We start from the raw sequence: 23,681 nt of genomic DNA on the forward strand, positions 1-23,681 counted from the left end.
TCTAAAAAGCGGCTTGGTGAGCACTGTGTTTTCTTTGAACAGCTGATTGGGGGGGGGGGGGGGGGCGACCTCACCGATCAGATATTGCTCACTTATCCTGAGTAGAGATTTTGGGTCTGATTCTAGCATAACAGTCAAAATATACACACACACACAAAGTAGTATTGGACAAACAGGTGGCAATATGTTTTCATGCTGCATGTTTCAATATTTTGACCACTTTGTTACCAAATATGACCAGCTTGCTTCAGAATGTGAGATCCTCATTTTGTGGGAATGCTGTCCGTCATGGGAGGAGTGCTTAGAGTCCCTGCCCACATTATACCAAATGTGATTATTACAGTTTAGTAAAAAAAAGAGTAATAGCTTATGATATATTTTATTTTTCCTCTGGTATTCAAGCTGAAAAGCTCCTGGACACATGCTGGGGGGGGGTGCCGCAGTGTCTAAGGACTTCTAAATATCAGAAAAAAATACAAAGAAGGTGCATAGAGCAAAACCTGGGATAGCCCAAAAATGAGGGAGGAGGGTATGAAAACCACTCTCCTTGGGGCGTTGTGCTAGGCTCACAACAACCCAATGTGCCAAATAGTGGTTCTTGAAGCTGCTGCTTCATTGTCGCACCAGACAAAATCCGGTTGAAGGGTATCAAGGTATTTCAGCTGCGTAGTCTTGGTATAGCCGTTCATTTGTGTAATTAATACATTTCCATGGGGCTGGAGTGTAAAAACCCAGGAAGCTTCTCGTTGCCAGTTCAAAATAGCCAGCTTTTAGCAGACCAGTACTAATTGGATTTCCATCAATGGGATGTGCATTTCCCACATAGGTTTCCAGATTGAGTGTCAATGTACAGACTTTGCTATTCTAAGCATCAGTACAGCATTATACAAAGAATATATGACATGTTCACACACCCCATTAACAAAAATATATGCTATGGGGTAGGTAGAGGGACTCTATGAATATTGCTAAAAACATTATTATACATTGATGTTACTGGACATAAAAATCACACAATATATTCATATTACAGATAGTACATGCTACACGACCATCTATCATAGGGACATATGACTTACTCCTAAATCACACAGATGAGGTTTGCTACTAGAAAGGTTGTCCATTTATGACAGAGTAAAAGCATTTCTCAGAGAGTAAGAACCTTTGCACTCCCTAGTGCAACTGCATTTCACTGCTTTGGTCACTACTGGAAACAAGTTTGATCAGTTTAATATAGCAATAGATATAATAGATAAGTTATTTTGTTTTCTGGTTTAAATATTAATTGGGGAAAATCCCATATGATGATATTAGGAGACGTGCAATCACAGGGAGATTCAAGGGTGCATGTGCTTGAAAAACACTAGAGTTTTAAATATTTAGGTATACAAATCTCCGGAAATATAGAAGATTATGAAAAGATAAATGTACTCCCCGTAATAAAAGAACTTAGAACCAAAATACATATTTGGAAAAGATTACCGTTGTCAATACAGGGCCGGGTATATCTAATAAAAATGGTTCTCCTCCCAAAAATACTCTATGTTCTACAAAATGCCCCATTGAGATTACCGCAGAATATTTTTAGGCTATTTGATAGCCTAATGCAGGATTTTATTTGGAAAGGCGCTATCCCTAGGATAAAAAAAAGAAGTGCTTCATCTCCCAGTAAGAGAGGGTGGATTAGCTGTTCCTAACTGTTTTTTTAAACTATTTAATAATACAATATGGTCAGATAAAAGGTAGCTTGAACGGTTTAGTGGGAAGGCTGCAAGTAAGTAAATTGGGTTGGAGAGAGGAATGGAATCACTTAGAGGTATTGGAATCAGGCACATTAGGGAAAAATAATACAGCAAATTGAATATTAAATTCACTGGAGTATATATGGGTGGAAGTTAAAAAAAAATATTAGAGATTAAAGTTTTTTTGCACTATACACCTATTTGGAAATATTTCAATTTAAAGGAATTGCAGACGATTAGGACTTATATAGATTGGGAAAAAAAGGGGATGAAGTATTTAGGCCAGATATTTGAGGACGATAAACTGAAGGACTTTAATACACTGGCTAGGGAGTTTGGGATCCCCCAAAAAGATATCTATAAATACTTCCAGCTTAAGAATGTGTTGAGGACAGTGGTGCAGGTAGACAAACATAGAAAGGAAAAATCTGATAGATTACATAACTTTACCAATGGAGGAGAAAAAAAGAGGAACAACTGCAAAAAGATAAAGGGATTTTGATGGTGTCAGAATTATTGGGTATAAATAAAGTCCATAAGTATAAGGCCTATATAAGATGTATGGACATGAACCTAAAGAACAACCATTTTGTCTTATTTTAAAAGTGCAGGGTGGAAGGGGGCGGAGCTTGCGCCGGTCTGAGATGGCCGCTTGAATCCAGGCTCCGTCTTACTGACAGTCTTTAGCACCAGCAATCTTTTGCCCTTCACCCGAAAATGGTGAAAATAGGTAACCCCAAGGCAGGGGAACACCCCAGCTCTAACAAAAGCCATGCTCAAGGAGGTGACATGGACAGATTTGTCAAGAAAGCGGCTGCAGCTTTCGTTGCTCGTGACTCCAAGATGGCGCCGACGCAACAACAGAAAGCTGGCCAGCAGGACGGATCGGATGAAGAGAGCGAAACTGAGGAGCTACAAGGCAGGGGGGCCCTTCCGATTACTAGGAATTATCTAAAGAATACTTTGAATAAAGCCCTGGAGCCCCTGCTCAGCGAATTTGCTGCGATGCGCCAGGACATAAGGCAGGTGGGTGAGCGAGTCGAGATGCTCGAGAACAACCAGGCCCTGATGCTGGATCACCAGAGGGCTACTACCAGCTCATTTCGTAGATGTGGCACCTACCTGAACGAGATGCAAATCGCTTTGGAAGATCAGGAGAATAGGGGACGCCGGAACAACCTGCGGATAAGAGGTATCCCTGAATCCGTTCTCTCTGGTGATATTCCTGCTGCTATCACCTCCCTCTGTGCCTCCCTCTTAGGCCCTGACTTCGCTCCAGAGATCACAATTGAGAGGGCTCACAGGGCCTTGCGGCCTAAACCTAAAATGGATGAGCCCCCAAGGGACATCATCTGCAAGTTTTTGAACTTTCAGGTCAAGTCGGCAGTGCAAAAGGCTGCCAGAAATAGATCCAACATTTTGTTTGAAGGAGCACTAGTTTCGATATACCAGGATTTGGCCCCTTCTACCTAAAAGACGCGCAAGCATCTTAAACCTCTAACGGAATGGTTGCGAGCTAATAGAATCCTGTATAAGTGGAACTTTCCGTTTGGCCTTTCCTTTTCTCAAGGGGGCCGCCGCTTCAACATCACCTCGCATGCTGACCTGGATGCCGTCTACGATCACCTTCAAATCCAACCCATGCAGATAGAAAATTGTGATCAGTTTCAGGACCTCTTTGCCTTACCTGCAGTTCCAGAAGTGGCAGCCTTTTCCTTGCATCATACTCCTAAGGCTCATAAATCGGGGAAGAGAAGCCGACAGCTGACGCCTAAGAGACTGGCTCAAGAATGATTCTCCCGACCCTCCAGCTATAACCATGGACAGTGGTGATTTTCATTAACAGGACTGTAGTGGATCTATCCAGAAAATCAGCTTCCTTTTGTCTAGCTCAGTTCATTTCTGCTAGTAGATCCCCTATATAGCCTCTTGTTAGTCATGTTTAAGATAGCTACTGTCAGATAATGTTTTCACGTTACATGTCTATTTGCCATTTACCTCTGTCTATCTCTAGCAACTAGTGGGCCTTTCTCATTTTATATACCCCCTAGGCTTACTTATTGAGGCTTCTCTGGGCCCCCACTCCCCTTCCCTTTGGGGTTCCAGCCAGTTGCTTGTTTAATTACTAACCCGTTTTCAGGTTACTTCCATACGTGCTAAACGTCATGTAAACCGGTCTTTGACCAATTTCCCCCCATGCTTTACACTAGTGGTTTTCATTCCACTCAATGTTATATTCTGTACTTTTCTTTTGTTCTCACTGTTTCCCCTGTCCCGTTATTTTATTTCAGGTACCTGACACAGACTTCCTTGACTCTTCGGCAATACACGCAAGTTGGCGGGATTCCAGCTTCTCCTCCGGGCGGGGTAGGACCTCATCAGACCGTAAGTGTTCTTTCTTGGGGGACCAGCACACATTATGCTCCTATGCTCACAACAATAATTAATCATGGCTGACATCCATTTAGCTTCCTATAATGTGAAAGGTTTTAACTCGCCCTCCAAGAGAAGCCAGATTTTCTCCATATTGCGCAAGGAGGGAGCGGATGTGCTGCTCCTCCAAGAGACTCACTTCAGATTTGATCATTTCCCCAACATGGAATTTTCTCACTACCCCACTTGGTTCCATAGTGGAGGGGCCACTGCCTCGTCGGGAGGAGTAAGCATTGGTTTTAAGAGGAGAATACCTTTCAAACCTACCAGCCACCTACTAGACCCAGAGGGCAGATTTATTATGGTGAAAGGCTACATAGGTCCCCAAATGTACTCCTTCGTCAACCTGTACGTTCCAAACAACAATCAGGCTAAATGGCTCTCTTCCATAGTCCAAACAATCTCCTCTTTTAAGGAAGGCATAGTTTTAGTGGGAGGGGATCTTAATACGGCCCTCGACCCGCAGATGGATTCTTCCTCACACAAAACCCCCCATTCTAGACGTTCCCTAAAACTTATTAGGAATTTCTTCTGGTATCTCCATTTGGTGGATGTGTGGCGCACCTTACATCCTAGCACCCTGGACTACACATTCTATATCCATGTCCACGGCTCATATCACCGCATAGACTACATCTTCGTATCTAAAGAGCATCTACAACTATGCCAAAAGGCTAACATTGGGTCTATACATTTATCAAACCACGCTCCTATTTATTTAATGATAGCCTCCCCAATACAACAACCTAAGAGTTTTAATTGGAGACTGAACGAATCCATCCTAGGTAATTCTGAATCTGTAGAAAAAATAGCCACATTACTGGACGAATACTTCAACCTTAACTCCCTTCCAGAATTATCTCCCCAAGTCACTTGGGACGCTCATAAACCCTTTATTAGAGGTGAATTTATTAGCATTAGCTCCCACTTAAAGAAACAGCGGGAAGGTAAAATAAACAGTCTCCTCTTCACAATAAGGAAGTTGGAAGCAGGCCATAAAAAATCCATGACCGAGACTCAACTCCAGGAGTTATCCAAATCCAGAGCGGAACTAAAAACCTTATTACAGATTAGATCAGCTAAGTACTACCTCAACTCCCAATATAAGTTCTATGCACATGGTGACAAAGCCACCAAATTTTTAATTAGCAGAATCAAGGCCAGGAGGGCAAACAATTATATACACCAACTCACCTCACCGAAAGGCGAGCCAATTTTCGCTTCACCAAAAATTGCTGCTCAATTTAGAGATTTTTATGAAGCCCTTTACAATATCCCTCCCTCATTTCCCCCTTCTGCGCACTCCTCATTAATTGACGCCTTTCTACAACCCTTGTCCTGCCCGACTCTATCAGTGGAACAGAAACATTCCCTGGAAGCTCCATTTACCATCGAGGAGCTATCCTTAGCTTTGGCTCAAATGCCCCAGGGTAAAAGCCCAGGTCCAGACGGCCTCCCCGCTTCCTACTACAAAACTTTTAAGAAACAACTCCTGCCTCACCTTCTCACTGTTTGCAATCAATCTTTACAAAATATCTCCCTTTCTAGGGACATGACTATTGCGCATATTGCTCTGATTCCTAAGGAGGGGAAGGACTCCAAAGTGTGTGCTAATTATAGACCTATATCTTTACTCAACATCGATCTTAAGCTTTTAGCGAAACTTTTGGCTAACCGCTTGGCAGTCCTTCTGCCTCTTTTGGTACATATGGACCAGGTGGGGTTTGTTCGCGGTAGGGAAGGCAGAGACAATACGGCTAGAGTTATTAATATATTTTGCCATGCTAAATGCACTTCTTCTCCAATATTGCTTCTCAGTACTGACGCTGAAAAAGCGTTTGATCGCATAAATTGGAACTACTTAAGCCGCGTACTAGAACTGTTTGGCCTGCCTGGTCCATATATCAAAGCAGTATTTGCAATGTATGAGCAGGCCACAGCTCGGGTCATGGTCAATGGTGACCTTTCCATTCCCTTTCGAATTCATAGCGGTACACGTCAGGGATGCCCTTTATCCCCCCTCCTTTTCATCTTAGCTATGGAACCCCTCTTAATAAAACTTCGGGCAGACACTAGGATTGAGGGTATGTTTTTGGGAGGTAGAAGCCATAAACTAGCTGCATTTGCAGACGACGTCATGATTATGACCTCTAACCCTAGAGTTTCCCTCCCCTTAATCCAGGAGCATTTAAAAAACTATAGTGATGTCTCTGATTTTAAAATTAATGAAAGCAAATACGTCATTGTCAGCATGGGCCTATCTCCTCAACTCAAACACTCCTTAATGGAAAATTCTCCATTTAACTGGTCGTCCCCAACCGTAACTTATTTAGGAGTAAATATTGGCCCAAACATTTCCGATCTCTTTTCACTTAATTTCACCCCCTTGAAAGCCTCCTTATTTGAAGCTGTAGATAAACTCAACAGATCAGCCCCGACCTTTTCATGGTTTGGCAGGAAAAACCTCCTCTCTTCACTTGTCATCCCCCGTCTCACTTACCTTCAACAGGTCCTACCAATCCCTATCCCTAAATCCTATTACGCAGCCCTCAGACAAAAATTTAGTGCATTCATATGGAACGGCCGTAGAGCTAGACTCTCTTATTCGTTTTTGTCCCGATCTAGAGCTACAGGTGGAATTGGCTTGCCAGATCCTGAGCTTTATGGAAGGGCCATATCGATGACTAGAGTCATCGACTGGCTGAGAAATTCGATAAACAAGTCTTGGGTTGCCCTAGAACAAGACATTATAGGTACGCCAGCTAGAGCTGTATGTTTAGGCTTTGACTCCCCTCCCTCCATTAGTCTACAGTCATACCCAATAATCAGAGCTACCATCAACACTTGGAAATGGTGGAACCAATCCCACTGCTCAGTCCCCTTTCCTTCCCCTTTGACCACAATCAGTGACATTCTAGGTTTGGCCTCTTCTGGACCTCGCGATACTTTCTCAAACTCAGTTAGATCCTCAACAGTCCCTATACTGCATCTCCTAGAGTTGCAAGGTTCACTACCTTTAGCTGATACTATTGAGTCGTTGCTTAAACCCCTACCCTGTGACCTCACACTTGTCCCACTTATTAAGTCGTTCATTCGGAAAAACAATGCTAATGGTGAGCTCCAGCGGCCTCTCACCTGGTTTGAAGCCTTAATAATAAACCCTAACCCTCCCAAAAAAACAATCTCTCTTATCTACAACAAACTAAGATCACCTCCCCTAATTTCCAAACCGGATTTCATTCGTTATTGGGAGAAGGAGACGGGCTTGGACCTCCCTTTTCAATCCCTTCCTTTATTATTTGAAGCCCCTCACAAATTATCCAGGTGCGTTAGAGCCCAGGAAAATGGCTACAAGATACTATCACAATGGTACATCACGCCTGTTAAGTCAGCACGTTTCACCAGACCCTCCTCCAATATATGCTCGAGATGTCAGGAGGATGTAGGCACCTTCTTCCACATATGGTGGTTGTGCCCTCCCATTAACAAATGGTGGACAGAGATCTTTCAAACATGCAACCAAATTTGTTCCTCCGACGTGCCCATTTCACCATATGGAGCGTTGCTTACTCTATTTGACAATGAGGCTTCTTCGGCTCCATCATACCTCTTTAAGCAGCTCCTGTTAGCGGCCCGCTTATTGATTCCCAAACTATGGCTGCAAACAAATGTTCCCACAATGGAACAGTGGAGGCTCAAGGTTGATCAAATTCACCGTTTTGAGGAATTAGCCTCTTGGGAATCAAGATCGCACTTGAAATTTATGAAAAGATGGGCCCTATGGACTAAATATAGGTTCCCTTCCTCCTCCTTAAACTCAGCTTAGGAAGACCTAAACTTCTTAGGTTACGTAATGGACCCCTCCACACTCCAGTCTTGTATTTCTGAAGAGTCAGAGCTTAGGACCTAAATTATGTTTCGCCCTTTCATAGAGTTCCAGAGTGCTCATCCACCTATTTGGAGTCCTGTACTTCTCCTTCTTTTTTGCTATGTATTGCTTGAGATATATAGAATAATTAGGCTGTGCTTCGTGCATCTTGAATTGTAACTGTCCCCTGTCCAACTCCTGCGCAGTCTATATTATTAATGCTTTGTATGTGCTCGGTACCGCTTCACACCACTGTTGGTGTTGTTCACATTGTATTTTCTTAACTTGGAAATAAAGCATTTAAAAAAAAATAAAAAAATAAAATAAAAATAAAGTGCAGGGTGAGTTCAGGATTTTTACTTAGAATTACTAACCTGAGATTACCTAACAATACGTACCAGAGTGGTTACCCAAGTCTGTTTTAATCTGTATAATCTTTCTTTGGGGTTTTAATATTAATCAATGTATGAGTAGATTGATTTTTATATAATCAATTTAAATATGTGTGCTGTATATATAAGAGTATGGTCCTTATAGATATATTCAGTTTTAATGTTAGAAATGAGGTACAAATTCCTCTCTCAGGAATGAGGTACAAATTTCTCTCTCAGTGTAAAACACAAGTTAATGAACGCTTTCCTAAAGGTTTCTTGAATGGAGAAATGTGGACAAAGGTGATCATAAACAAACCCTGTCTTTTCCCCAGAACAATGACTTGAGTATGGTCATGTGATCTTGATTTAATTAGGTCTGGTCAAAAGATTAAGGCATATGCGAGGTGTTTGACTAAATACAAAAGTCATTGTCTATTCAAGATCTCCTCAAAGTTTTGTTTGAAACCTTAGTTAAAATGTATTGCTAGTAAATGAAAAAGGTAATATATAAAAAACTTAAATAAGTGCCTCGACTTTTGTATGGAGTACTAGTGCCATCTAGTGTTAGGGTAACATAAAGGTTTAGGGTGTATTTTCCCTAGGGGGAGGTTCTATTAATTATAAAGTGAGGTCACTAGTTAATAATAAAACTTGGCCAAGCCCTTTCTAAGATAGGATAAAAAGATGGTATGGGCTGGCAGAAAGGATCTCTCTCTCGAACCATCTTGAGAAGAACCATCTTCAAAGGACCAGCTTCAGAAAGACCATCATCAGAGAACGATCATCGGGAGACCATAAAAAGGGAGAAGACCAGATCCAGCCCTGACCACCTTTTCAGTCATTGGAGGCAGCCATCTTAAAACTATTGAAAATGATTTCTGCTAGCTGACATTTTGGTATAGTATAAGCTTACCTATATTTTATAGGATAATTAATTAATATTATACATATCTATATATATTCAATTAACCATACCTTGTGTATAGTGTCTGTTTTGGAATAAGATTGGGGTGTACCTGCAGTATCATCCCAAAAATTAATCCAATACAGGGAGATTGAAAATATACTGGTGAAAACACAGTATTATCTCCAAGGAATTGAATTCAGTTCTAGACCGGTACGGTTGATTATATAGATATATACAGTGTACATCTATACATCTGTATAGATAAAAGATAAACCAGATTTGGGTTTAATCAGACATTTGTCAGCTGAGAGAAATCAAGTATTAAATTGATTTCAAATATAATTGAGGGGTACCATTATAATAAGGCATAATTGTGTATATATATATATTCTCAATTATTTTTGACTTTCTCACTATTTTGCATATCATTGATTGAATTTCAATTGTCACCAATTTTTATATATATTATTTTGCACTAAAAATTGTATTAATAAATTACATATATATTTTGTCTATAACTGGGTTTTGTCTTCAATTCAACGCAGATCACAAGCTTGTTTTAGCTTGATATTTATGATAATAAATTATAATCTCCTTCATTACAGATTTTAATTTATTCACATAAATAATATCAACTGTCAATCGAAGACAACATAAATATTCCGACAATGGAGGGAAAGAAAAAACGGATTACAATACTTGCCGGAAAAAAATGGGAAAAAGAACTACGGTCTTTTTCGGAAGAGAAATGGAAAGATGCTCTTAGAAGCTATGCTATGGTGTCGGATAGGGGTTCACATAAGATATCACAGTTTTTTATAGTGCATAGAGTGCATCGATCCCCTTGGATGTTAAAGAGAATGGGCGTGAGAGATACAGACAAGTGCCCAAAATGTAGGGGAGAGAAAGCAGATCTTATACATTGTTTTTGGAGATGCCTTAGACTTTTTAGATATTGGATAGAAATATCAGAGATAGTATTAGTATTTTTGGAGGTTTAAGTTTTTGAAGATCCAGTAGTACAAAGAGACACGATTGGTTTTGAGTAAAGTACTATTTTAAGCTAGACTCCTTATACATAGGAAATGGGTAAAGGAAGATCCTCCAACAGTGGGACAGTGGCGAGAAGCCGTCGTCAACTTGATTAAAGTGGAACGGGTGACTGAGTGCTATATAAAAAAATCAGAAAAACTTGATGAAATATGGAAAAAATTGTTATACTAGGGCTGGAAGTTCTTTTTTTTTTTTGTCCCTCTCCCTAAGGGTGGTGGGGGTGGTGGGTGGGTATTTGGGATAAAACAAAAAAAGTCACTATAATATTTACCAATTTGTAATATGGACTTTTATATTGTTTGTATTTATATGTTTTTACAAAATCGAAATAAAAAGAATTAAAAAAAAATATCACCAGTGGAACCAGGAGTCAATTAACATTTTAACTACAAGAAAATTTAGACTAGAACCTTCAGAATCACAAGTGCATATCCATGAAGCAAACATGATTATAAAAAAAGAAAATAGAAGCTCTTAGCGCACATATTTGATCCAACGTGTGTCGGACCGATCTACCAAGCGTCAAGGTGGCTTCCGCAGATGGGTCCCTAATAAGCGCTTTTTAGACATGATGGAATTTTATAGTCGCCTTAGCACCCTGGGTTATGCACTGTTAATCTGCAGACTCCAAAATAGGGATCCCATGGTTTTTCTGCCTACAGATTAAGGACCCTTGCACACGACCGTATGCCCTCCAAGACATATGGCCCGTGAGCTGGCCATATGTCCCGGAGCTGCATTAATTGTGCGCACGCAAACATACAGCATCACAGATTACAATGATGCTGTGCACGTCGGGCCACCCACGTGACTATTGTCCCACAGTTATAGTGCGGGACAATAGTCCCATGGGCGGCCCAACATGCACAGCATAAATGTAGTCTATGATACTGTGTGCTCCTGTGTGCACGATCAATGCTGCTCCAGGACATATGGCCCCCTCATGTACCGTAATTCTCGGAGGGCATACGGTCGTGTGTAAGGGCCCTAAATCAGTGATCCATTGGCCCAGTTGGCCTGCTTATTCTGGCCTCTTCCACTGTAAACCTCCTAATCTTCCCCACAGAAGACTGAGTGGATTATAGCTCTTCATTGAAATCTGCTCTACTGATAAGAAAACATATTTTCTTATCGTATTGCTGCATTGTGGCAAAAACTTGATGCCTATGACTAGTTTTACACTTCAGCTTTAATTCCAGATGCTGCACATGGTTTGCATATGTCTTTCGAACATCTTTTTAAATATTTGCAAGAGTTATGGAAACTCAGTGTTGACCCCAATTTTTCACAGGCCTGTTACAAGTGTTGAGCAAATTAAAATTTATTAAAATTAATAGACTTTGATCTAAATTTCAGGAAAAATTTTATTACTCACGAAGCCGAATTTCCTTGCGCTTCCTAGTAACTAATCTATTTTTCATGTAAGGGGGGTGAAGAAAAGAAAAAAAAGATATGCTCACCTTATCCATTTACTCATGGAGAGGCCATCACTACCATCTTGATTGAAAAAAAATGCGCAAAATCTTGCGAGCAGTAACGGTTGACGTAGCCATGTCAGCGAGCTGGCTAGGCAGGATGATGGCATCAGTGATGACGTCACCATGCCTGGCCAGCTTGATGATCTCATCGCACACAAAATGTTGTGCTGTTTCTTTAATCAAGATGACCGTGATGGTGTCTCCCTAAGCAAACGGATGAGGTGAGTACTGAGTATGTTTTTTTTATACCCCTGATTAGGCCCTGGAAAGCCTCAATAATACTGTCAGATGCCGCGATCAGCAATGAACGAGGCATCTGAGTGGCTCAATGACAGAATGCGATTTGTGACGTGAATAGTTTGCAATGAATCAAATTTCTCAAAGCAGCCAAATCAAGTTTTTGATAACTTCACTCATCTCTGCCTGTTACCATATTTCACCATGAAAATGTCTGTTTTTAATATCTACAGAATTGCTTTACAGTAATAGAAAATGGTGTTGGAAAAGGGGAAAAAAACATCTGAATTGTACTTTTCACATGTATTAAAAATGATAACTGAGGAACATTACAATTGTACTTTTATATAAAATATAAATATAATTTATTTCTTCTTGCACAATATAGCCTTAAAATGACAGGCTTAAATTAAAGTTTAGTAAGACAGTTTAGACACTAAACCACTTAAAACTGAGGGAGAGGTTCTTGTCCCAACTGAGCAATGACTACTATACAGCAAGCCACCCCAGCATTCCACTAATCAGAGATGGTTAATATGGACAGGGGTTGTCCAATTTGGATAATCCCTTTAAGGCCCCTTTCAGACGAGTGAGTCTCACAAATCAGACTCGAAGCATGAGTATGCGGCAGCTCCCATCCTGCCCTCCCTGGACTGCTGGGGTCACATAGCATTATATTGATTTATGATCTATGCAACCCTTAGAGGTCTGAAATGTATTGGATAACACTGACAGTATTATGTCACTTTTATACAATACATTACAGAACTTTAAGGGTTGGATAGGATCATTTATCATTATTATGCTATGTGACCCCATCAGTGCTGGGAGGTCAGGACGGGAGTGATCTCATACTCGCGCTGCGAGTATGATGCATGAGACTTGCTAGTCTAAAAGGGGCCTAACTATTCCCTTCAAAAGCCAATACATTATTGCATGTGGAGCTTTGTAATGCAACCCAGTTTGGCTGTTTTCACATCTGTGGTTTTGTCTCAGTCGGATACCACCGCACACAGCAGGATCCCCATTCACTGTAATAGTATCTGGGGGCGATCTGTCCACTTACCAGCAAATGTGCCAGTTTTGGTCAGACAGAAAATGCTGCATGTAGCATTTTTGGTCCGCCCGATGGCCAGCATGTTTCCCTGATAGAACAGACTGCTGGAATTAAGGACGCAGATATCAACCCAGACTTCACATGATAAAAATTCTTTAGCTGTAGATTTAACTGAAAATTTAACTGAACTTATTATTTCAACTAAAATTAGTGGATAGGGTTTTCTGAAAAGGTTATCAACTATGCCATGTTTTATAAAACAGAAAGATGACAGTAAGTTCTAAAATTTACAGTAGCATTGCAGCAAGTAATACACTTGAAGCACATGGAAGTTCTCTGCTGTCATAGTTTACAACAATAATTGCTAAGAAATCTAAAGGTTGATAAAGGGATTGAAATGAAATAATTGGCAAAATCAGAAAAAGTAGTTCAGTCTTATATTTAGTTTCATGAAATCCCAACCTACCTCAATTAATAACCTGAAACACTTTATTTTATTACCTCAATTATTTGAGGTGTTTACAGAAAAAATAGCTACTAAAAGAGGCCAGAAACACTACACACAACAGAGCCAATACTGAGACTTGTCGGAAAAATAGACTCAGAAAAGAAATACATATGAACGAAAAGATTTGTTGTGGTGGCAAAGAGATCTAAGATAACGGTTTTCCATGCACATTTTAAATTTGATTCAGTTTGAGACATTGCTTTTATACATGTACATATTGTGTTGTATCTTACCTTGCATCTGCTAACGTAGCACGGACCACTGACCATACTATTACAAATACAGCTGGGAAACCTTCAATGAAAAGAAAATACAGTAGAAATTGTTATTATTATTTTAGTTTTTTCTATTCTATTCGCTAAGAATTGGAAGATTCCTGCACAAAGACAGTGACCCTGTTTTTATGGAGCCCATAGAGGTCCATGGGGCCCAAATATAGCATTGTATGTGTCTACTTTTATATAGTCTTATACAAAGAATATCAGCAACATAGATATGATTGCAACTGTGAGGAATATGGATTAATATTTACTGTCAGCCATGTCCTCACACCCCCCATTTGCTGACAGGATTTCCCTGCTTCAAAGCCCCCAGCTCTGATTGTAATTCTGTGTACATGCCAAATAAGTTTCCACTCCCCCCCCAGCCAACTGAGTGTCAGTTGGCCAGGAAGACACCCCTCAGGGGGTCCAAGCTTCAAGGAGAAGTTCACACCTCTGTGCAGCAGTTGGGAGCCACCTGAATCTGCAGGAAAAACCCCTGCTGTGGGTATCTGCTTTGGCCTGGATCAATGAGATTTCCTAGACATATTGGCACCTACCTCTCATAAGGAATTATGAATCACCTGGCCATCGCAGGCGCAAACCGGATACATATTTGTGTCCCGGTGGCCACGAGGTACGGTCCCATGGTCTTTGTTTACTCGTACCCAGTCGGGGTAGGGAGATACCCATATCTCCCCATAGAAGCCACCTACCGGTACCAGGTTTGGGCTCTACTTGTAGCCGGAACCCAGGCAGGTCCATTAGTCCCAGAACCATCTCCCTGTGACCCTCTGGTCTGGAGCTATGACACCTAAAGGGTTTTGTGGGTCATTCACCGTCAGCCCAGAAGAGGGGGAGTTGACCCCTCCCTGAGGCAGGGAGGGGATGGGCCAGCTACAGGTTAAAAGCCTGGTGCCAGCAAGTAGGCGGTGTCTTTTTCTCTGAAGGGGGGTCACATCCTACACATGTGTTTAGAGGGACCCAGGAAATAGCAGGAGATCACAGCCCCTCGTGTGGCCTCCAGCTCAGGACATCGCCAAGGAACTTTCATCATACTTGGTAACTTACTTTCACACTGCTTAATCCTATTGTAACCATATACCCTGTAATCTGTAACCTCAGACCACTGTATATATATTGTCTGTGTATAGTGTGTTATATCTAGTGTGCTCTTATAGCGATTAAATATATAATTTAATCTTGTGCTATCTTGTATCTCGATCACGAATCCCCACGTCCGTGTTTTGGCCTAGTTATAAGCTACCGCGGGTTGGTTTCTGACCCTATATAATCCCGTTAGCGGACCGGGCTTATATCAAACGAGAAACTGGTGGCAGTTACCCGGGCTGAGTGTGTGCTGTTTTCACTGCGGCAGTGAAAAGGCTCTCTCAGCTTGTTGCCTCTCTGTGTCCGCGTGGACAGGACGTGTGTGTGTAAACTATACCAGCCTGACCTTACGTGCTCCTCTGGAGGGCGTAACTTCACGTTTTTGGTAAACCCTGTGATCATACCAGGTCTCGTGAGCTCGACGTGGTTGACGTCAGCGGGCACGAGGGGTGGTATTCATCACATATTGGTGGCAGCAAAGTGGGATCGAGATACTAGTGTTTGTGAGTGTGAGACCCATACTTCCAGACACTAAAGACGACCAGCAGTAGCTCTTGCTGCTGGAGTCTTAAGATCAGTTCAACACTAGACTGTCTGAGTGCAGATACTGACACCACTGCATCAGGTTGCAGTGGTGTCAGTGACCATCCGTTGCAATGACGGCCAGTATCACAAGGATCAAATCGAAGGAGATGGCCGATGCTTTAAATGGGGGCGGAGAGGAGGTGGAAGGCGAGGGGGAGCACAACCAAAGCTCCCCAAGGAGCCAGTCGCCAGAGGTGAGGTCCGCGGCGGGCCTCGCTCCACCTGCCCCTCCCCCCAGCCAAGCTGGCTCAGCTGCTCTCCTACAAGCTGCCATGGACCGTCTCCAGGCTGGAGACCAGGCAGCCTCTGAGCTCCTACTGGCGGCTGCAGAGCGTCGCGAACAAGCAGAGGCTGCAGAGCGTCGCGAGCGAGCAGAGGCTGCAGAACGTCGCGAGCAAGCCCAGGCCGAGCGTGAGCACCAGCTACAAATGCTCCAGCTGAAGCTTCAATTCCAGCAGCCCTCCCCAGCCCAATGTGAGTCTCCAGAGGTCCGGATTCCCAAACTGCGGGCGGAGGACTTTCCCCTACTGGACAAAGATGGGGACCTGGACACCTTTTTGTTGGCATTTGAGACAGCCTGCCATCAATACCAACTGCCAGAGGACCAGTGGGTCAGATTCCTCACGCCACGGCTCAGGGGAAAAGCCCTTGAAATCTTCGGGTACCTGCCCAGCGAGACCATCCTGAGCTATGAGGACATCAAACAGGCTCTGGTCAGGCAGTATAACTTAACCCCTGAGTCGTACCGGAAAAGGCTCAGGAATTTGCACCGGGGTTCTACCCAGAGCTGGGCCGATCACATGCGGGCCTTGCTGAGAGCGGTCGACCAATGGACCACAGGATTGGAGCTCTCCACCGTCCAGCAGCTGAAGGAGCTCATCGCCACAGAACAGTTCTTGTGGAACTGCCCAGAGGATCTCCAGCAGTACCTCCGTGACCGGAAGCCAAAGGGGGCCTCCGCAACAGCAGCCCTGGCTGATGAATACACCAACAACAGGACTTCAGAGGCCCGGAAACCTGTCGGCTGGAGAGGGGGTAAGACGCACGCTGCACCTGCTACCCCTGCCCCTAGGCCCAAGTGGGCACCGGCCCCTGCTGCACTTTCCACGTCGGTGGGGGAACCCCGACTTTGTCACCTGTGTAAGCAGCCAGGACACTTCAAAGCCATGTGTCCCCAGCGCCCGAGGGATCCGTCCCAGTCATCAACCCGGAAACCGTCCACGGTGTTGTGTGTGGGTGGGGGTGGTGGGAGGTCCCTTGACAATGTTCAACCGGTCACCGTGGGCCAGGCCGTGGCCATGGGACTTAGAGACACCGGCGCTGAAATGACACTGGTACGGCCTGAACTGGTGACACCCCATGATTTTCTGCCCGGGAGATCCCTCACTGTCTCCGGGATTGGAGGAGTGGAACCGGCGCTGCCCATCGCCAAGGTCTATCTGGACTGGGGCGCCGGTCGAGGAGTAAGGGAGGTGGGGGTATCCGCAAATATCCCTGCCAGTGTTTTGCTGGGGACGGACCTGGGGCGGCTTGTGTCTAAGTACGTAGCCGCTGACACCCCAAGGTCCGATTCCCCAGAATGTGATGTGATGTCCCCCCCTGATAATACTGTGAATGTACCCATTTTGCCTGTTGATGGGGAGGTGGGGGATGTGATGTGTGCCTCTCCCCTCAGTGGAGAGGGGGGTCATTCCTGCCAGCTGGGCTGAAGCCCCAGGGTGTAGCCAGCAAGCCTGCTGGACCCTGTTTTCCTCCACTGTGGTGACTGGGGGGACAAGCAGGGGGCAGACAGCTGCAGGGGGGAGGATGCAAATGAGGTCAGGGCTGTCCCAGGAGAAGTAGGACTGCCAGGTGAACTCTCAGTGCAGGGTTCCTCCCCCACTGGGATGTCAGAAGGCCAGGTTAGTCCGTCTGGACTGGCGACTTGGTCAGGAGCCGAGGGAAAGCAGGCACTACTAGCAGTGGCAGCGGCCATAGCTGCTGTCACGCGCAGTGGGAGTGCTGGGGCCCTAGGGGCCCCTCAGGGGTCTGATGGCTTTCCCCCTTCCGACCAAGTGGCTGCCGAGTCAGAGGGAGGCCAGGAGACATGTCCCAGGGACCTGACAGGGGACGTGGCAGTCTCGTCTATTCTGGCCACGTCCAGTCAGGAGTTTCAGGCAGCGTTAGCAGCTGACGCCAGCCTGAACGCTCTCAAGGAGCAAGCGGAACAGCCCCCCTCGGACTCAGACCTCGAGCGGATGGTCTGGGACCAAGGACGGCTGTACCGGGTCATGGTCCAGCCAGGCTCACAGGAGGCGTGGCCTAGGGACCGACAGCTAGTGGTACCCTATCAGTTCAGGACGGAGTTGTGGCAGGTTGCGCATGAGATTCCGATGGCGGGACACCTAGGGATCGCTAAGACAAGGGCCAGATTAGCCCAGCATTTCTACTGGCCCAAGATGGGGGCTGATGTGGGTGCCTACTGCCGTTCATGTGACACCTGCCAGCGGGTGGGGAAGGCGGGGCGGCGCCCCAAAGCCCCACTGGTAATGCTGCCCAGAATTGAAGAGCCTTTCAGGAGGGTGGCTGTGGATCTGATTGGACCGCTGTCCATTCCCAGCAGCTCCGGGAAACGCTTCATATTGACGGTAGTAGACTATGCCACCCGGTACCCGGAGGCGGTAGCCTTGTCATCCATTCGAGCCGACAAGGTGGCTACTGCCTTGCTGGAGATTTTCTCCAGAGTGGGCTTTCCTCAGGAAATGCTCACCGACCGGGGGACCCAGTTCATGTCACAATTGATGGAGTCCCTCTGTAGGCAAACACAGGTGCAACATCTGGTGACCAGCCCGTACCACCCACAGACAAACGGCCTGTGTGAACGATTTAATGGCACCTTAAAGCAGATGCTTAAGATGTTGGTCGACTCCCACGGGCGTGACTGGGAGCGGTACCTCCCACATCTGCTGTTTGCCTACCGAGAGGTCCCACAGGCCTCCACGGGGTTCTCCCCCTTCGAGCTCCTGTACGGGCGACGTGTGCGGGGGCCCCTGGCTCTGGTGAAAGAGGCCTGGGAGGGAGAGGTAGTCACCCCTGGAGTGTCGGTCGTCGAATATGTCATGCGCTTCCGGAACAAGATGCAGGCCTTGTCGCAGCTGGTGCACGATAATATGGAGCGGGCCCAGGCAGACCAGAAGCGATGGTATGACCAGAACGCTTGTGAGAGGACCTACCAGGTGGGTCAGAAGGTATGGGTACTGGTCCCCGTACCTCAGGACAAGCTTCAGGCGGCCTGGGAAGGCCCGTACCTCGTGCATCAGCGCCTCAATGCCGTGACGTACCTGGTCACCCTGGACCACGCCCGAGGAAGGCGGAAGGCCTTCCACGTGAACATGATGAAGGCCCATCATGAGAGGGGGGAATGTGCCCTCCCTGTCTGCAACCTCCCCGAGGAGGGAGAGGAGGAAACCCTCCTGGACATGCTCACCCAGGTGAAGGCAGGTGGGTGCATCGAGGATGAGGAGGTGGGCCAACAGCTCTTGACGGACCAACGGTCCCAGCTGTGGGCCACCCTTCACCCCTTCCGGGAGTTGTTCAGCAACAAGCCCGGAAGGACGGAGTTGGCTGTCCATCACGTGGACACTAGGGATCACCCCCCAATCCGGCGTTCAGCATATCGGGTTTCCTTGGAGGTGCAGCAGCACATGCGCCAGGAGATTGACGAGATGCTGAAGCTGGGGGTCATCCAGGCACCCAACAGCGCTTGGGCCTCGCCTGTGGTCCTCGTCCCAAAGAAGGACCGGACCACCCGGTTCTGCGTGGACTACAGGGGACTCAACACTGTCTCGGTCACCGATGCGTACCCTATGCCACGCATCGATGACCTGCTCGATCAGTTGGCCGGGGCCCGGTACCTGACCATCATGGATCTGAGCCGGGGGTACTGGCAGATTCCCCTGACCCCAGAGGCGCGGGAACGCTCTGCCTTCATCACCCCCTTTGGATTGTACGAATCCACAGTGATGCCGTTCGGCATGAAGAATGCCCCTGCCACTTTTCAGCGGATGGTCAACACGCTGCTTAAGGGACTTGAAAAGTACGCGGCCGCGTACCTGGATGACATTGCCGTCTTCAGTCCCACCTGGGAGGATCACCTACAGCACCTGGCGCAGGTGCTGGGGCGGATCCACCAGGCAGGCTTGACCATCAAGCCGGAAAAGTGCCAGCTGGGCATGAGCGAGGTCCACTACCTGGGGCACCGGGTAGGCGGGGGGACTCTTAAGCCAGAGCCCGGGAAAGTGGATGCTATCGCATCCTGGCCCACCCCCAGGACCAAGAAACAGGTGATGTCCTTCCTGGGCACCGCCGGGTACTATAGGAGGTTCGTTCCCCACTATAGTAGCCTAGCGAAGCCCTTGACGGATCTCACCAAGAAGAAACTGCCCCCCACAGTCGATTGGACGAACGACTGCGAGACGGCCTTCCGAGCGCTGAAGGCTGCCCTCTCGAGCTTCCCTGTACTACAGGCGGCCGACTTCACGCTGCCGTTTATAGTGCAGACTGACGCCAGTGATTTCGGCCTCGGTGCCGTACTCAGCCAGGTTGACACTACGGGCCAGGAACACCCTGTTCTGTACCTGAGTCGGAAGCTCCTGCCGAGGGAGGTGGCGTACTCCACAATGGAGAAGGAGTGCCTGGCAATTGTCTGGGTGCTGCAACGGTTACAGCCGTATTTATACGGGCGCCGCTTCATGGTGGAGACCGACCACAACCCCCTCAGTTGGTTAAACACCGTATCCGGGACGAATGGGAGGCTGCTACGCTGGAGCCTAGCTCTCCAGCAGTATCACTTGACCATTCGCCACAAAAGGGGCCGTGACCACGGGAACGCCGATGGGCTATCCCGACACGGAGAGGGGGCGGATGGGCGCACGGGGGAGCACAGGAATGTGCTGCCCCCTGGCGCCCTCTAAAAGGGGGAGGTGTGAGGAATATGGATTAATATTTACTGTCAGCCATGTCCTCACACCCCCCATTTGCTGACAGGATTTCCCTGCTTCAAAGCCCCCAGCTCTGATTGTAATTCTGTGTACATGCCAAATAAGTTTCCACTCCCCCCCCCCCCCAGCCAACTGAGTGTCAGTTGGCCAGGAAGACACCCCTCAGGGGGTCCAAGCTTCAAGGAGAAGTTCACACCTCTGTGCAGCAGTTGGGAGCCACCTGAATCTGCAGGAAAAACCCCTGCTGTGGGTATCTGCTTTGGCCTGGATCAATGAGATTTCCTAGACATATTGGCACCTACCTCTCATAAGGAATTATGAATCACCTGGCCATCGCAGGCGCAAACCGGATACATATTTGTGTCCCGGTGGCCACGAGGTACGGTCCCATGGTCTTTGTTTACTCGTACCCAGTCTTGGTAACTTACTTTCACACTGCTTAATCCTATTGTAACCATATACCCTGTAATCTGTAACCTCAGACCACTGTATATATATTGTCTGTGTATAGTGTGTTATATCTAGTGTGCTCTTATAGCGATTAAATATATAATTTAATCTTGTGCTATCTTGTATCTCGATCACGAATCCCCACGTCCGTGTTTTGGCCTAGTTATAAGCTACCGCGGGTTGGTTTCTGACCCTATATAATCCCGTTAGCGGACCGGGCTTATATCAAACGAGAAACTGGTGGCAGTTACCCGGGCTGAGTGTGTACTGTTTTCACTGCGGCAGTGAAAAGGCTCTCTCAGCTTGTTGCCTCTCTGTGTCCGCGTGGACAGGAGGTGTGTGTGTAAACTATACCAGCCTGACCTTACGTGCTCCTCTGGAGGGCGTAACTTCACGTTTTTGGTAAACCCTGTGATCATACCAGGTCTCGTGAGCTCGACGTGGTTGACGTCAGCGGGCACGAGGGGTGGTATTCATCACAGCAACAAATCTCATTTACATGCTGATTTGCATACTGATTTTGCTGTAGATTTATTTCCAGTTTAGAGAAAAATATAAAGGTGGATATATGGTGGATTTTCGTTCTCATTTGGACATACTGTACCTTAACTAATACTGTGCGTACAATGCACGCAGGAGGGGGGCTGAAGAACAAGCTCCAGCCAATAGCTGCAGAGTGGGAAGAGATGTCAGGCAGCTTTCTGTACATCCCAACAATATGCAGCCATTTTTAATTAGTAATCTGGTGAAGGACCTGAGTTGCACAGTACAGAACAATTTGGAAAATTTTATTTAGGGGAACAAAGTAAAAATGAATAGTGCTTTTCCTAAATAAAATTGAATAAGGATGACATTACCCGGCAACAGTATAACCACTTTATTGTAGTGAAGTTTGTCAGTCTTGATATTTACACTGACAGTTTAGGACATTAATTAATCCTTATTTTATAGATTATAAGATGCACATTTTTCTCCTAAAAGTGATGGAAAAGTGTCAATGCATTTTATAGTCTGAATGCTCATGAACTCAGTCATCAGCATGCAGGAGGCATGGGGAGCGTTAAAGATAAGTGCTGTGCTGGCTCTACTCACCATCTGAGGCTGATGGGGGTCTGATCTGAAGCTGATGGGGGACTGATCTGATCTACAGCTGATGGGGGTCTGATCTGAGGCTGATGGAGTTTGAGGGATCTGATCTGAGGCTGATGAAGATATCTCCAACTGTTAAACCTACAGTATGTAAAATCCTGATATTTCAAAATTACAGATAAAAACAAGGAAATAAAAAAAATCATGATCAATAGATGTATTTCATGTGACACTATTGACATAATTTATTACAAATTACAGTATGTGCAACAAAGCAATATATTGGTTGCACTTTTTGCCCCTTAAACTGGCTGTTTCATGACTGAATATTGTATTTCCTTATTAGTTATTTTTTTATAGAAATTATATTTAAAAAAATATTGCTGTGTTACAGACAAGATGGGGATAACTATTTGATCATTGGGCATTTTACTGATGGGACCCCCACTGATTACAAGAATGGGTTAGCCCCCCAAAACTAAAAGAACATCAAGTCGGAAGTTCCGGAAATCTCTACGGAAGTTCCGGAAATTTCCAAGCATTATACTTGGCTGTCTCCAGAACTCCTGTGGAGTTACATGGAGTAGCAGTGCTCATTCCCAACCTGCGGATTCATTCTTTTTGGGGGGTTGGCCTGAAAGGTACATGGTCCCCATTCTTGTGATCAGTGTGAGCCCCAGCAGTAGGACCCCCACTAATTTAATATTTATCCCCTATTTTGTGGAAAGGGGATAATTGTCACTACCTTAAAGGCTATGTACACCATTGGGGGTAATTGCTTTATTATTGCATTGTACTCATTTTGATCTAAAAAGTTGGTGTTTATAAAAAAAAAATGGAGTCTTTTACTCTGTGCAGGGCTAAATTTCTTTAGTAGCAAAATCTGAATTTTCTCTATCTTCCATCAGACAGTTAGCTGACAGGCTCTTTGTCCCTGATCTCTCTACATGGTCAACTGCACCTCCACCAAAATGGCCAGGTGAGAGTTAAATTTGCTCACAACTGGACTGCAGAAATCGTAGGGTTGTTTTCTTGCCATGATTTCATTATCAATGACTGAACACAAAGGGGAGGGGAAGGAGTCTGATAATGACTACTATAGAATAGAATAACTGAATTACTGTAGAACAGAATTAAACTTGGGCACTGAAGTGTTGCACATTTACCACAACTGTGGTATGGCAGCAACTGTAACACCAGCAACTAGGCCAGCTGGGGGTTCAGCATGCACAAAAGCTAATTGCTTATGGCCAAACATTTTGTTATTGATGTCTTACAATGAAACTGAGGACAAGTTGGAGACGGATTCTGAGCAGAAGAAGCAGCTGATGATGACAAGGACACTGTACTGCTTGAGCATGTGAGCTGCCACCACATATCCTGCAATAGAGCCCTGGTACCTATGTTTGTGTTTGAATTAATATGATTTAATTATATGCCTTGCAGTAACACGCAAAGGGAGTCTGCTATGGTAGTGAAATAATACTGTGAGTCCATATGACACACACATGACAAGCATCATTTTTAGAATAACTTCACACTTCACTTATT

The 23,681-nt window shown here is 45.3% G+C and overlaps 1 protein-coding gene across 1 annotated transcript in view; it reads right to left on the reverse strand.

The window, feature by feature from the left end:
* Nucleotides 1–23,681, reverse strand: part of PTH2R (parathyroid hormone 2 receptor) — a 1,033,981-nt gene that overhangs the window by 462,464 nt on the left and 547,836 nt on the right. Inside the window, exon 7 of the mRNA XM_044303853.1 lies at nt 13,891–13,951. Coding sequence (XP_044159788.1) covers nt 13,891–13,951 — 61 coding nt within the window. The remainder of the gene's footprint in view (nt 1–13,890; nt 13,952–23,681) is intronic.

This window comes from Bufo gargarizans, chromosome 8 (assembly GCF_014858855.1).
Source record: "Bufo gargarizans isolate SCDJY-AF-19 chromosome 8, ASM1485885v1, whole genome shotgun sequence".
NCBI classification, from domain to species: Eukaryota; Metazoa; Chordata; class Amphibia; order Anura; family Bufonidae; genus Bufo; species Bufo gargarizans.